The 16,900-nt window shown below is 40.4% G+C and overlaps 1 protein-coding gene across 1 annotated transcript in view; it reads right to left on the reverse strand.

Annotated features, from left to right (window-relative positions):
* The window catches only part of RXFP2 (relaxin family peptide receptor 2), a 46,292-nt gene extending 32,872 nt beyond the window's left edge, over window positions 1–13,420 (reverse strand). The window contains exons 1-5 of the mRNA XM_049701141.1: window positions 13,402–13,420; window positions 11,977–12,123; window positions 9,538–9,615; window positions 5,987–6,092; window positions 5,111–5,182 (exon numbers count right to left, since the gene is read on the reverse strand). Coding sequence (XP_049557098.1) covers window positions 5,111–5,182; window positions 5,987–6,092; window positions 9,538–9,615; window positions 11,977–12,123; window positions 13,402–13,420 — 422 coding nt within the window. The remainder of the gene's footprint in view (window positions 1–5,110; window positions 5,183–5,986; window positions 6,093–9,537; window positions 9,616–11,976; window positions 12,124–13,401) is intronic.
* Between the last annotated feature and the right edge of the window lie 3,480 nt (window positions 13,421–16,900).

Below are 16,900 nucleotides of genomic sequence, written 5' to 3' on the forward strand. Positions count from 1 at the left end.
CCTTTAGACAAACTTCCCTGGTCACTCTCTTCCTAACATCCTTTGAGTGTTTCTGCTTATGCTTTTTTGGTCCTCCTTGCTGAAGATGCGCCCCACCTTCTCTTTAGCCCTGTGTGTTAGTCCTACACATCATTCCTTTAACAAATGCACACTGATCCTCATATATGTTTCAGCGTATGTGACAATGAGGGGTGCTGGCAGTGGCGGTACATGGTGCTAGGAGAGAGCCAGAGGACCATCCAGTTCAGGAAGAGGATAGGATGGTAATAAGGGGTTTCTTCAAACTCCAAGGATGAAGGTGAGGTGTTCACAAAATGGAATCATAATTGAAAGAATGACCTAAGACATGTTCAAAACTCAGACAGTGAAGAATACAATGGGCAGTAGAAATGAATTTCTAGTTATATTTTGGAAACAAGAAAATGCTAAGGAAAAGCCCAAGCCTGCTGTGTGGGACATGTTTTATATTATCATGAAATAATAAAATAATATAAATTCTCAACTCCTACATTGTGCTTGTCTTCTTGGTCAACGAAGGTGACCTCAGGACTGAAGTGAATAAATAGGATAGAGCATTGTGGCAGTGAAAGCCCAAAATGGTAGAATAAGTTAATCAAAATGAGTTAAAGCCTCTGGTTTGGACAATTTCTCCTAGAAACTGAGAAACACTGAAAATGCGTACACTCAGTCGTGATCAGTGGAATCTGGAAAAAGGAACAGCGGCTGGAAAATTAAAGGTGGCAAATGCCGTTTTGATTTTCCAAAAGGTAAGTCGATTTCACAAGCTATAGTTGGATGAGCTTGAAGTTGGTTCTGGGCGAGGTCGTAGGACAGGATATTGTGATGCTGCTTCGTGAGCACCTCAGAGAGAACAGGAACAGGGCAGTTCACGAAAAACAGGGCACGTCAGACCAACTTGATTTTCTGCATTCAAAGACTGATCAGATAAAAATGTGTGGTCGACTTTGCTTATATGTCTACCAGGCATTGATTAAGTGGTTTTATGATGCTTTTATAGACAAAATAAAGAATATTGGCACTGTCCTGCTCAATATTCTGCTCCATGACTTAGGTAAAGACGGCTCATCTTATTTTCAGATAACAGAGTGCTGGGATGAAGAGTGAATCTGTTGGATGAGCCTAAAAGATCTTCCCCGTCTGGTAAGAAAGGCTGAATCTAACAGGGTGAAACTGAACAGGGATAAATCTGAAGTACCACGACTAGCTCTCAGGTGCTAAGCGCACACGTACAGGATGGAGAAGCGCACAAGTACAGGATGGAGAAGCCGTCACTTGTCAGTTATGCATGTGGTACAGGATGAGGGATTTCAGAGACACAATTACTAGGAGTTAAGAGTATGAAGTAGCCACAAAAAGAACAAATGTAACCTTAGGGCATAAGGAGTTTAGAAAGGAAGGGTTGCTAGCTTCCCCCTGTTCTGCCCTTGTATGTGTCATACAAGTGATAATATTACATTTATTCTAGATACTACACGTAAGGAATATGTAGGTGACCATATACAGAGTGACAAACAGATTTGAAACCAGGCCCTTTGGGGAAGAAGTTAAGGATTCGAGGCTGCATGGGGAGAAACCTGGGGTGGGTGCATGGTGATAATGGCCATCTTTGAATATCAGAGGAGTTACATAGAAGACTTACTGGGTGTGTTCTGATCTCCTGGGGTAAACCTCAGAATCACGGGGAGCTTTTCAGATGTTTTGGGCAGTAGTAGAGTTATGTGACAGGACAGTTTATTTGCATATCGTTTGAAATTCCTTTCCCTCGGCACCTCCTAATTCCCTTCCTGGTTTATTTTTTCCCCCCATAATCGCTATCTAACACACTACACATTTTTATCTTTCTCCATTGGAAGTTGAGCTCCTTGAGGAGAGGGCTTTTCATATGTGTTGTTTACCGCTATATCCTTGACACCTCATAGGTATCAATAAATATTTGTTGAAAGAATGAACGAACATGTGGGCTTGGCCAGCTTTTACCCTCCTGCTGTCTCTACCAAGAGTTCTGTCCATCTAGTTTCCTCCTTCCCCTGACACCTCTTCCTGCGGACGGTTTATGTTTTGCTACGTTGGTTGTTTGGACTGTTGTAATGCAGGATCAGGAAGAAAAGGGACAGGACAGGACAAGGGCTTGCCTGACACTGGGGAGAATTTTCTGCGGGTTCCGGAGAGTGACGGGAGGAGCTGAGTGGTATGAAAAGGGGATGGGGGAGGGGAAGGAGATTTAAAGAAGAGTTGCTGGGCTTATGAACTGCTTTAGGCTATTTGAATAATGTTTATAAAGAACTTCGGTTATTTTGAAACCAAAGTTTGTTTTCTGGACACTTTCATCGATGGTAACAATATTCTGAGATTGGCCCATGTGGGTGGACTTCCAGAGGACTACAGTCAGAGGTCTGGCTTTGAAGCCAAGTTCTAATACTTGTCAGCTGGCTGACTTTGTTCAAACAAACTTTCTTCTCCAAGGATAGTTTCCTCATTCCTGAAAGGAACCTGACGCTGTCTGCCCTACCGCACAGACCTTGAGGGTCAAAGCCCAAATGAGAATTCCAAATGTTGGAAGTCTTTGCCAACTTTAAAAAGTGACAGATGGATGTAAGAAATTGCGTTTAATCCCCCTTGATGTGCCTTGCATTAAGAGACACTTGGTGAATGTTTATTGATAAGAGTCTTATAATTTTTTTCTCTCTGAGTCTCTGGGAGAATCAAATTGCCTCGAAAGCATCAAATAACAGCTTGCATTAAGAGAACCCCTGCTGAGTGATACTCAGGTTATGATGTGGTACTTAAGTTTTCTCAGGCTTAGGAGAAATTCAACATTTAACTGGAGAAACTGCCAGCTGATCTGGGCAATCTGGTGGGAAAAAAAATCTCTGCTTTTTTTCACTAGGGAAAATTGGGGCCTGTATTATCACGAGCGCTTCCACGTTCTTCCCTTCAGTGGGCTACCAGATACCGAGAGAGAAGTATTGACACAGAACAAAGCTATGAATCAGTGGAAGGACTTGGCCTGTGAAGTCTAATTTCAAATCTCCTTGCTTAACCTTCTAGTGATACCTCTGCCTCCCCAGAAGTCAGCTTTCCCCAAATTCGGGGGCAAAAGATATAGAAAGGAGTACTGCGTGGGACAGAAGAGTATGTGTTGGTAGTAGAAGATTCAGTTAGATGCTAGAGCAATTTCTTTCCATCTCTAGGTTTCTGGTTATTGTAGAATAAACACTGCCCTGGGCATCAGAAGATATGGGCTGTAAATTCTAGCTCTTCTACTAGTTAGCTGTAGATCTTAGGTAAGTCATTTAACTGTTGCAGACTTTAGTTACCTTGTAAATAATGAGAAGACTTAATTAGGAATTCATAAGACTTCTATGACTCTAGATAATAGTTTTAAACAGCTACTCTAAAACATGAATATTTTTCCTTCCTTTCTGCTAGGCTATTTTAGTTTTCTTCCCTTCAGCATTATTCAGGGAGTGCAAGGACAATACTGATTTGTAGAAATGAACAGGCTGTGATTCTAAGCATTTCCAGTAAGACCAGAAGCAGTATAGTTAAGATTTCTTCTCTAGAGAAGTCTGGAACCCCAGAGCCAATGCATAGCTACTCCAGGGGACAATAACAACAGGACCACATTCTCCAGGATGGAGAAGAAGGAGCTCACTGAATCACGGAGGCTACAATCAAACACAGGCATGATTCTCTATGTTCACACAAGATTCTTCCTCGCTAATGGACTTCCTTCAGGGACCTCCTTTCTTGTATAAGGGAGTCTGTACCTAAATTCATAAGCAGCACAGAACTGTTGATGGCATTTCAAACCAAATGTGTTTGTCCAGTATCAGCAAAGGATCAGATTATTTTTTATCCTGGATTTTAATATATATCACATTTCTAGAAACTTTCCCTTCTATTCTGAATGTTAAAGGGCAAAATTGTAAGATGATGGTACTACTTAGGGGCCTTACAACATTGTCTTGCTAATTTTCTAATCTAGTCTAATGATCACCTTGGCAAGCGCAGAAAGTTGACCTCTCCATTATCCCAGAGTGACTCAGGCTCAGAGGGACTGACACGGAGTAAACAAACTCTCAAGAGGTTGAATATTTAATTGCTTTATTTATTTATTTATCTATCTATCTATCTACCTATCTATTTATTTATTGGCCACGCCATGCAGCATGTGGGATTTCAGTTCCCCCGACCAGGGATCGAACCCATGCCCCCTGCAGTGGAAGTGTGAAACCCTAACCAGTGGACTGCCAGGGAATTCCCTAATTGCTTTATTTAAATAGGATGTATTCCATTCCACTAATTAGAATGTTATTATTCCCCATCCAAGGTAACCTTCCAGATACTTAAGTATGAATAATTTAGGAAGTTAATTAGTCATCATCAGGTTGATTGATGAGCAGGGAATCAAAGCAAAGAGATTCTCCATCTTGATATGAACAGTGTCACAGTAAAGTTCATGGGAGTTATGGTGGAGATGCACAATCCGTCCCTGCCCCCCAACAGAGACTATCTCTAGGGATTGTATCTCTCAGATCCTGGTTTTCTTTTTTTGATGATGCTGGAAGCATCCTGACACTTTGTTTCTCATGGCTGACCTTGTCCTATTTGTTATTTTCTTTCCTCAGATATGCTAATATCACCGATTTCACCAAGATCGAGTTTTTGCTCTTTTTGTCCTGGGAGACAGTCCATATCCTATCATTGTATGTTTTAAACGATGGTTCTTGTCTATGCTAACACTCTTCCAGGTTAAAAAGTGCATCTAGTGCCTCTGAATCGGCAATGTCATTTTCCAAATGATCTGGAGTAAAACCGTGGAACTATGTATTTTCTTACTGAGATGCTCAATCCAGTTTAACTCTCTACAGAAGGTTTAAGTAAAACCAGTTGTTATTTTAAATTATGAAATGGAAAGAAAGCATACTTTTCAATGCTTTATTGTCTAATCTTAATAAAATTTAGAAAAATAACTTTAATGATAAAGGTAATCAACCTTATACTTCATTTTACTCTTAGATTAAAAACATCTTAAACAAAACATCCCATAGATTTTCCCATAAAAACACTATGAATAGCTACTTACATCTTTTTAAGTTCTGTGTATTTGATGAAAACTTTATCTGAAAGACTGTGAATACTGTTTTTCTTAAGAGACCTAAAATAACATGGAAAGAAAACGTTATTATGGATTTTATGACCAATCAAACTCTTCCCTAGAAGCTGCATGCTTGAGAATACTTGATGATGCTCCATTACCACGTCACACACGTTTGAAAATGCCCATAATACATAAGAACCTTCACGTGAGAACGAAAAGTCCATAAAGCAAAATTAAAACAGTTTGCAAATATCTGACAAGGTTAGCCAGTTAGTGCAATATAATAGACTGGAACATCTATGGTGATTTAACTTTTTCTTCTCTAGCTAATTAACAAAACACAACGAAAATCCTAACCAACTCATGCATGCCCAAATTATGATATGTCTGCAGGCAAATTCCTGAGGCTCTCAAAACTTCTATGCAGAGTTCAGAAAAACTTGCACAATTATGTCATAGCTAGCTTCGCGGGTCTTTTATACCTTAAAGTCCTGGACAAATTACCACTATTTAAAATGAGATAGAATAAGTGAGTACCTTTCTTTTTTTTCAAATTTTTATTTTTACTTGTATAGTACTGGCATATTAGTAATAATACATGAATTGGAAATTGAAAATAACTCCAGGCCACAGACGTTTGTGAGCTAAACGATAACCTGTTTTAAACACATACAATGTTTAAAACATTTTTTCCCTGGAGAAGAGTGTGCAGAGTTCTCTGATGGCTGGTGGTTTTAAAGGGACTTTCTATGATTTTGCTAATATATAAGTAGCATAAAACAGAACAAAGAGAGGTTAGATTAGACTACACAGTTTTCACGTGACTTCAAGAGCAAATATCAAGATTTGAATTTTACTCACAGTAATGTCACATTGCTGGAAACGGTTGGCACAGACTTCAAGCCAGCATTTATACATTCCAACTCAGTTCCTTTGCAGTCACAGCGTTGTGGGTACTGATTTAAAACTAGGGGGCAAAAAGAGTAACGATTCAATAGGAAAAAAAACCCCTCTTTAATTATGACTTTATTTCTAGTAACTGGCATTGTTCTTTTTCCATTGAATGTATAACATTCACATCTTGTTAAATGAACTTATTCTGGTCCATAATAAAAGCAAACAAGAATTTTCTCCTAGTCAAATATAGACTTGGGACTTCCCTGATGGCGCAGTGGTTAAGAATCCGCCTGCCAATGCAGGGGACACAGGTTCGAGCCCTGGTCTGGGAAGATCCCACATGCTGCAGAGCAACTAAGCCCGTGCACCACAACTACTGAGCCTGCGCGTTAGAGCCCAGAAGCCACAACTAGTGAGCCTGCGTGCTGCACCTACTGAAGCCCACGTGCCTAGAGCCCGTGCTCTGCAACAAGAGAAGCCACCGCAATGAGAAGCCCGTGCACTGCAACAGAGTAGCCCCTGCTCGCCACAACTAGAGAAAGCCCGTGCACAGCAGTGAAGACCCAATGCAGCCAAAAATAAATAAATAAATAAAGTATGAAAAACAAAACCAAAAACAAATATAGACTCATGTGGTATTCATCTCAGTTCTAGCTTCCAGTGGTCATTTCAGAGGCATTTAACAAGGGATTAGAAAGAAACCACAGGGATGTTTAAATAGCATAAAAGCATATGGTGAACAAGATTAAGTTCTTCTCAATGAAAAACATGAGTATGATTGAATAAATCTTTAATGGGTGTAACTGAGTCAATTCCATTTAATTGAATGGCACAAAGAGGTTGCTCAGTAAATGCTTGCTGGTTAAAATCAAACTCAATTATTTTCCCCCTTTCAAACTTCTCTTACAGCTGCGACAAGAGTGAGATGCAGGCTGGGCAGTGGCCATCACTGTGCCTTAGTGAAATCAACCAACCCAGACACCCTATCATTCTGGCTCTTAGCTTTTCATTACTATGAAGTTAACGTGGTAGGTAAAAGTTGTAGAGAAACTGTAAAGCAGAAAAGGACCAAAGATCCATCTATCCGAAGCATTCAGAAGGAAGGAAAACACTTTAGGATTTACCTTGAAGGAACTCACGTAATTATTAATGCAATGGCATATTACCATAATCAGTAAGATTTATCATAATATATTAATAATATATAAACACTATCACATAATTCTTTTATTTATATATTATGTAGTTATTAATTATGTTAATTGTTAAAATAATGGCATATGAGAAATCTATGGAGAAACCAGGCCAAGTTGGTCCACAGAACAATGACTCGTGTGTGTGTGTGTGTGTGTGTGTGTGAGTGTGTGTGAGAGAGAGAGAGAGAGAGAGAGAGAGAGAGAGAGAGAGAGAGAGAGAGAGTTGGGGGATGATATTAATGGAGCATTTGATGTTGCCTCTGATCCTGTGGGTATTTTTTTTGAAGGAGCTAAAAGAAGTGAGAGTTCTTTTCAAATGTTTATATTTATTATTTATTTAAATCTGATTATAAGTTCTAATTGCTCTGCCTCTTTTAGATCACTTTTATTCAAACTTCATCTTTAAAATCAATTTCACCAAATTTTAGTAAATCCAACACACTTTTATTGAGTGCCTCCCTAATCCAGAAGATGCATTCTAGTGTATAAGTGTTTAGAAAATATTCTGTGGAGTTCGTAGGCTTATGCTGATCATCTCAACTTCCTAAAGATAACTCCAGATTGTTCGCTTCAATGTTTAATTGACATTGAAAATAGCGGTTACATTATTAGATCGAAAGCCTAGGACTGGAAGCTCTTGTTTACCAATAAGAGAATTTCGCGTACTCCAAGCTGAGCCAGTTGACTAAACCAGAAATGTGAGTGTAACTCCCTCACCTGTAGGTCAGTCAAACCCCAACCTCTGTATTCTTCTTCTGAAGTGCCTCTTGAAGCTCTACCTCACTCTTCCCAGAGGTATTTTCTGGGCTCAGGTTCTTAGTATTAGTCTGGAGCATTGCAAGAAACATAATGTTCAGTGTCTCTTTCACCAAGCTTTCTCCTCAACCTCGGCAAAGTTGACATTGGGGTCAGATCAGGGTCATTCTCTGTCGTGAGGAGCTGTCCTGTGCACTGTAGAAGGTTCAGCAGCACCTCTGGCCTGCATCCGCTAGATGCCAGCAGTCACCCACCCCTCTCCAGCTGTGACAACCCAGAATGTCTCCAGACACTGCCAAACATTCTCCAGGGGCAGAATTGTCTCAGGGTGAGAACACTGTTCTAATCCATTCTTTAAAATTCTGGTAGAAGAATCATTTTCACATACACTTCTTATCACTCCATCTTCCTCTTCACTAAATGGAAATAAGCTCACAACTTTGGTGGTTACACCTTGAATACAGCAGTGATCTCCACAATGGCATGTGTGCAAGATGACCCATTGCGGTTCCGGAAGAAAATGTTAGAATTTTCAGTTATATTTATTTTTAAGCTTTTTAGTTTACTCTTTTCAATTTCTAATTTTATGTATGATATATTTGTGTATAATAAAGTACCTAATAAGTGGTAATTATAACCAGGTATTATAAAGTGCATAATATACTATAGTGTGGTATTTAATATATGGACTTCATATACATATATTATGTATACATACTAATGTATGCTTGTAATTGTACATACACCTACATAATTATATCTGTGTATATACATAGTATATGTAATATAATAATATATTAACATATAATACAATCTGTGTATATAGAGAGATATAATTCTATCTCTGGGATAGAGGCTGGACTCCAAAGAGTGCACCCCAAACCCTTTGTGGCCTGGCTCCACCCTTCCAGCGCATGTACTAGAATGAATGTGAAGCAGGCTCTGACTGACCCCACTGTTGTGCAGATCGTACTACCCTGCTCATCCTGTCACCTCTTCCCCTTCCCTCCATCCAAGGACTTCCAAGCCCATCTCAATGTCACCTTGTCTGTGGATTTCTCCCCATCCCTGGCACAGCCATCATTTCTCCCAAAGGGCTTCCACATTCCCTTGTGCAAACATCCTTCCTTCAGTTTCGCACAAATATTGTACCATTCCTGCTTCTATAAGGGTCTGTCTTTCCTGCAACAGTGTGAGGTATTTGAGGACCTTAGTCATCCTTGCACTCTCAGTGCCTAACATAGGTCCTGGAAAGTAGTTGGTGCTTAATATCTTTATTAAAGAAAGTAAGTAAAGGGAGTAAGATCTTTATTATTTGTCACAAGTATTCAGTACCTATGTATTCTTGCACTCAGGCTAATACACAGAATGAGCATGAATGGAGCATGTTGTTTTCTTCTTTCTATCTTTTCAGTCCCAAGAGCAGATAACAGACCACTGAAATACATTGAACTGAAACTGAAATTCTAAAGGGAATTTATCACACTACCCATATAAATCCATGCCCCATAAATAATGTTGCTCGCAAAGCTGAGGTTGAGTCTTCAAACCAATACCACTTACAGCACTCCTGTGTTAATGCCACATTATTAGCATCTCCATGGACTGTGCCAAACAGAGTCGCCCATCCACTAGTGTCTCCTGTGAAACACACGGCGATGAACATGTGTCAGTTATTCTAGAAGTAAAATATCAAATTACAAAACAAAAGTATAAAAATTTGATCATGAAATCAATTTTAAAAATTTGTTTAAGTAATAGAAAGATAACAAGGGAGGGAAAGGTAGGCAAACATCTGGAGTCTTTTTCTGCAATTACAAATAATTTAAATGTGTGTATCATAAAATATATAATGAAAATAGATGATTATTTTCCATACGTGTATCCATCTTGAAAAATATCACCTGTTTCTAATGCTGACATTTTAAATGTTTGATCTTAATTTTGAGGTCCTCAGAAGAAAATATAATCTGAATTTTATTTTGTCATATGCATATGTGTATGCAGATACATACTTGATATATGTAATGAGTTCTGACAAAGTTTATGGCACCTGACCTTTTTAATAAGGAAAAAACCAAGTTCCTTTTAATAAAGTCTGTCTAGTCCTGATGAGAAAAATATTTTCTCAACTTGTCAGATGATATAATCTGCTTATTTGCCAAGTTTTCCGTTTTCTGCAATAAAATTGTATTCTTTTAAAAAAGAAGGCTTGATTTTTGAAGCATCATTACTTTAGCATAAGCTCTTAAAGTGATAAAACACACAGTATGATGTATGATACTGAAGTTCATACAAACAGAAAAGTAAATTTAAATAACTGCCCGCAGGTCCCTTTGATCTCTGAAAATTTTAGTTTATTTTTATTTCTTGCTGATAACCTCAGTGGTTTTTCAAATTATTCTATTTGATGTCTTTACATGAATTATTTAATTTGCGTTCCTAACACCCTCATGAGGCAGCTAACATGCACGGTCTAAGATTTCCACTGAAGAGGAAAGGCCAAGAATTTGAGTGACTTGCCGTTGGCGTCCAGAGAGCTGCCCCATCACGAGCACTGATTGTACTCTACTGTTCTAGGATCTGGTGACACCAAAACAAATGAGAACTCTCCTCAAGGGGTTTATGTCTAGTGAGAGAAGTACAGTGTGAAGACAAGGCAGTCCTCAGTACAGTCCTCCGGGTATACCCAGGGTGCTATAGCAACAGAGAGAAAGGGTGCTTGTCCTAGACCTGGGGTGGAGCTTCAGGGTGGGGAGGCATGGCTGGGAAAGCCGAGCTTCTCAGGGCAGGAGGGGACACCTAAACTGCACCCTACAGGCTGAGCAGGAGTGATTCACAGGTGGTGAAGGCAGCGGTGCTGGGGCAGGAGAGCAGATTCTAGAGATGCACACTGGCATTCCTGGACTTTGCCGTCGCCTCTGATTGCTAGCTGGGCAGTGCCAAGGAGTGGCAGTTCTGTGTGGTATAAATCACACAGGATTCATTCAGATTCAGGAGACCTGGGTTCTAGCGTGTACTCTGTGACTAACTAGACATGTCAACCTCTCTTGGCTTCAGTTTCTTCGAGAGAAAAACACACGGGTTAGATTAGATGACATGTACAGTCCTGATATACAGACCTAAAATGGCCTATAAGACCTTTCGTGATCTGACCCCTGTTACCTCTTTACCCTCTTTATCCTTGCACACTCTGCCCAAGCCAATCGGGCTTTTCCTTCCCACAAACACATTGTCTTGTTTCATTCAACCTCAGGGCCTTTGCATTTGCTGTCTCCTTTGCCTGGAACTTCGCCAGAATATTTCACGGTTTCTTTCTTCTTTTCATTTCATTCTCAATTCAAATGTCATCATCTCAGAGAGGGTTTTTCTGGCTATATCTTTAAAGTAGCCTTTCCCCCAACTCACTTTCTATCCCGTTATCCTGTTCTGTATACTTCATGGCACTTATCGCTCTCTGAAATTATTTAATTTGTTTACCTACAAGTTTACTGTCCTGCTTCTTCACACGGTCCCTGTGAACTGCATAAGGGCAGGCTTTTGAGGCTCCCTTGAGCCTGCTGAGCCCTGGTGACTTGGAGAGCTCACAAGGGGCACTGGATATAGGTCTACTGAATAACTTAATTCTCTAGGCAGGCCCATTTGCCCTTTAAGGATATTCCTGAAGCTGAATCAAATTACCAAGCCATAGGGAAGTGGTCATAGTAAGCCATTTAAAATTAACATATGGGTATCCAAGTAGAACTTTAAATAATTTTATTTTTTCATCAAATACAACTTTTTGTAATACATACACTTCTGACTTAAGCAACTTCAATATATGAAAATTCTGGTAATTATCACAAATCCATTGGGAAGCAATTAGTTGTGTCACAATAGGATTCCCTATAGAGTACCAAATCCCCTTTTCCCCTTTTTCATCACCATTAGCATCTGATCCACCCACAGTTTTGGGCGGTTCACAAGGGGTGGCGTCTGTATGGAGTTGAGCCCAGGACTCACCACAGTTCTCCTCGTCAGCTCCGTTCCCGCAGTCGTCCACGCCGTCACAGTGGAAAGCACGGGGTAAGCACTGGGTCAGGTTCCCACAGGGAAAGTACCCTTTTGGGCACAAAGGAGTGATTGTACTTCCTTCGGTCAGTGCAAAATCTATGAGAAAGAGGGGACAAAAGTCTTACGTAATGAGAAGAGCTTGTTAACATGGCCAAACTCTTTTTGTGTTATTCCATTTAATTTTCACAAAATGCTATGAGTTGAGTTTGTCTGGTGTTATTCTTAGTGTACAGTTTCTCTGAAAAAAATATAATGTTATAATTTTAACATTTAAAATAATCACAATCATACCAAACACCAGCTATACCAAGAGTGGAATCAAGGCTCATTTTGAATTTGCTTCAGGAAGGCAACGGTAAACAAAACCAAAGCCATTGTCCTACTTTTGTATGAAATTAAAGACCTGTTTAATTTTGGTTTCCACTCCTGGAAACCAAAAGGTAAAACTATGAGCTAACAGGACCAAATAGGTGGATTTATTTACTTATTAATCCTTTATAAGGAAGATTTGAGGTGACATAATGAAAATACACATGCAAAAGGAGAGTTTAAGTGTGCATGACAGTGAAATCCAGAACCGCATTGGAACAAGGAGAGATAATACTGAGTAATAACATCTAACACTCATTGGGCTTATTGTGTGCCAGGTAGTTTGCACAGTGGTTAATCTCAGTTATTCCTTCAACAAGTCTATGTGTGGGTGATAGTATCCTTCCTATTTCAGGGTTAGGGAAGTTGAATGCAAAATCACACAGGTAGATTTGATCAACCCTCTGACCCCAGAGGCCCATTTTTAACCGTCTTGCTAGGGGTAATCAGGAACCTGCACTTCAAGGAGCATAAGTCTTCTATGAGGGTGAATTAAAAATAGTCTTCTTGTGCTGGGAATGTACGAGAAAATGAATGAGAGTTGAACAACTGCTGGGTTGAATGAGAAAGCACAGGAAGGAAATATAATTAACATTTACAAAGTTACTATAACTGTGGATAGGATGACCGAAGAAATTCCAGAATTTTAGATGCAAGAGACACTTTTAATTTTGAAAGAGTACTTTCCAGAAAATAAAGAGATGTGGTTTTTTTGTAAATACTTTAGTAAAAATTTGCAAGTCATGTTATTTTTTTTTTTTTTTTTAAGGGAGTATGGGTTGGACAGAAATAGGCGAGGGAGATTAAGAGGTACAAACTCCCAGCTGCAAAATAAATGAGTCAAGGGTATAAAATGTGAGTGGGGGGGGGGAGGAGCGCAAGATGAAACTTCACAGAAACAGATTTAAGGAGAATGCAGACTCAGGCAGAGAGTAGTGTAGTAGTCTACTCATCATGACTAATTGAAGGGAACAAGGGCTGTTGGCAAAGTTTTCCTAACCGCACCACTGAAGGTTGGCGTCATGTTCAGGAATTTTCTTGGGCTGGGGGCACGGGGCTTTTTGATACTGCAGAGAACTAGAGAACCAACCTTCGTGGAGCATCTTCTACTGTGTGCCGGGCGTTTCCTAATTATTTCACTTAATCCTAATGGCAACTTTGTGTTGTTGGTATTATTATCTCCACATAAAGATGAGGAATGAAGGCTGAGAATATGAAGGCACTTCTACTCTGGTTCTTGGGAAAACACCCTGGCGAGGTCTGGGCGCTCCAAGCAAATGCTGCCTTGCATGGAGGTGTTCTCCCACCAGACGGATCACCAGGCTTTCCTAAAGTCGGTGAAGGCTGCTGGCCTTCCTTGTTTAACGAATCATGCCGTTTGTAAAAGGGCAGGGGTTTGCTACAGGCACTAAAGCTATGTCTGAGTTACCGTGCATTGTCAAGCTTTTAGTGATATTGTTAGAGAGGATGAGTAGATTATTTGATTTTTTGAGCTTTAGTCCTTTAGTCGTGGTGACCCTCAAGATCCAGCAAACACATAAAAGAGCAGCATCTGGCCCTTTCCTGGGCACAGGCGGATGAAGCAGTGTCCATCCTCCCATGGGAGCTGCTGCTGCTGCATCCACTAGGCCTGCCCTGAGTGGCGAGTGTGGCCCTCAGATTCTTTTCTACCCACTGGATTTGTTTTTACAAAAGCAAGAACCATTTTCTCTGCTTCTGCTGCAGTGGTCGATGAATGATTTAGTATGAGCAACTGGGCATAAGACCAGTCAGGTCTGACTATTTTAGGAAAACTCTCTGCTGTGTGGCTCTGGGGTTTGGCTTGTTAAGCCTATTCACACAGGGAGAGGGATGCTGAGTCATAGATTTTAAAATCTCTTAACTTCTTTCTTATAACGATTTCTACAGGGGGCAGATTTATAAAAACTAGCTGTCCTCCTGTGTGTGAAACATGAATAAGGGTCAATATTTTTTAGTGTAGCAGCTTTAGAATTGTTTAAAATAGTAACTCACAGTTAGAAATAAGTTTGGTATCACATCACAGTCTGGCAGACAAACACACACATACACACACAGAGAAAGCAAAATTTCTTGAAATATTACTTACCTTTTACTACAGTGGATGAACTCTGATCATTGCTATTCTATCTTATTCAGTTGAAAAGGCATCACAACTCACTAGGTTGATCTCACGGGCCACTAATGGCATGGGACCCACTATTTTAAAATATTCATTAGTAATGAAGTCCTCTGGAGACCATCAGACCCAGATTGTAACTCTCTCTGCCACTCCCAAGCTGTGTGACTCCGAGCAAGCTGCTTAACCTCTTTAAACTTTAGTTTTCTCATATTTAAAATAGGGGTAATGATAATATCCCAGGAACCAGACAAGTTAGTGCCTGTGAAGTGCCGAAGAGTGATTGGCCCCCGGTAGACCCTTGGTTAATGTTGGCGTACAGGCAATTTCAAAGCAAAGTGAAAATTAGGATTTTAATGGAAGGTTGCTGTGCCTTAGAATTGCACGATCTTTTTATATGACTTCTATGAAAGAAATAATAGGACTATAGTAAAGTTTCTCCAACTTCTTCATGTTATTCTATTTTAAAAGCCATGTGACATATATGCTTTCTATTTTAAGCAGCCTCAAATCTCTTTTGAAAGCTGAAGGGGGGTTGTAAATGATTAACCAACAAAAAAGTCCTTACAACTTCCTAATAATATTTTTTATCGATCTAGAAGAGGTGATTAAGCATTTGATTAAAGACAATTTTGAAACAGAAAACTGAGGCTGTGTAAGATATTTTGAAGGTGGAATATTGTCTTCCGTTATAGGGTTTTATCATGAAGATATCCTTGAGTTCTCTGAGGGTTGGACTCAACTGAATGTGCATCCTCACAGATGCAGACTCATTCCGAGGGAGACAAACAATCAAGTGTCACAGACAAGAAGGATCAAGATTATTTCCTTTTCCCTGGGGAAAAAATGGGTTTCACCTAGCAAGTATGGGTGAAGAAAGGGGAGGAGAAAGACTGACCATGTACAAACGGCACCTACCAACTGTATTTCTCAAAATTCTACATTTTCACCCCAGAATGGAACATGCCTGAAAACGACTCAAGGTATAAATTTTGTGTGGAAGGAAAATAAATAAATAGAATCTATTCCCTACCTACCCCTTGCCTTCTGTATCCTAAATCCCAGTTGTCTAACCTAGTGCCTCATACTTACTTGGTGCTCAATAAAATTTTTTTAATGAACAAATGAATTAATGGGTGATTTAGGAATAAAAGAAGAGTTGAAGGAATAGCCCCTTTAAAAATGTAGAATTCCCATAGGTGCAGGGTAATGTTTTTATTTTGATGAGAAAGTATTTTTTTAGTCTTCAAGGTATTTATCGTTCGGTTATTATACAATTTATAAAATGATTAAGAATCCCTGCTGGGCTTCCCTGGTGGCACAGTGGTTGGGAGTCCGCCTGCTGATGCAGGGGACACGGGTTCGTGCCCCGGTCTGGGAGGATCCCACGTGCCGCGGAGCAGCTGGGCCCATGAGCCATGGCCGCTGGGCCTGCGCGTCCGGAGCCTGTGCTCCGCAATGGGAGAGGCCACAACAGTGAGAGGCCCGCGTACCGCAAAAAAAAAAAAAAAATCCTTACTGTATTTGGCGCATACTGAAAAAGAATCAATACCCATCTGTAGACAGCATATTATGCTGTCTATTCCTCCTGCCATCTGTGGAAGTGGAGATAGTTTTACTGAAACTCGGGGATTATAAAAACGGAGGATGCCTACATACAAGCTGTGTCAGTAGTTTCTGCAGCAGTTTCTACGGGACCTGTGTCAAACACACAGCTGAGAGGAGGTTTGAACATATGAAAGAACATTTCTCCATAATGGTCTTTCTCGTCTCTCTTCTGGTCAATGTTCTGGACATATCTGTGCAAAGGGATTCTAAAATGACTCCTTGATAGCTTTTGGAAACCAACTGACTGCTGCCTAAGGACATACTTTGCTGCCCACAAACCCCTTCCTTGCTGGGAAACTACCGGTGAGAATGATCTTACAGGTGCTCAGTTTGAGAATCGATGGAGGTGATCAAGACCCTCTCTGCTTTCTCTGATTCTCTGCCAGTGCTTGTCCTGCATGAAGCTGAAGAAAGCCTTTATCGTCTCAGCCTGGTTTTCTGGCTGAGACTCTCTCCATAGCCCTGCCAGGGATGAAGGTCCCACCACCCACAGGGAGCCCAGAGGAACCTGGCCAGTGAGGCCATTTCCCAGCGTGCACTGCTCCTAATGGAGTTTAATCCAGTTCGGATGCAGGGGAGCCTCTGCCATTTACTCTAAAGAGCCAGTTACTGTAGCACAGGAAGAAACATTCATTTAACATCTAGGAAATTTTAGCTGAGTGCGTACTACGTGCAACCTCAACAAGGCAGGCAATGTCCATTCTCACCTGGAGCTCAGGTGGCAGGATCTCCAAGAGGAGCAGCAGCGCTACTCAGTGA

This window comes from Orcinus orca, chromosome 18 (genome assembly GCF_937001465.1).
Source record: "Orcinus orca chromosome 18, mOrcOrc1.1, whole genome shotgun sequence".
Lineage (NCBI taxonomy): Eukaryota > Metazoa > Chordata > Mammalia > Artiodactyla > Delphinidae > Orcinus > Orcinus orca.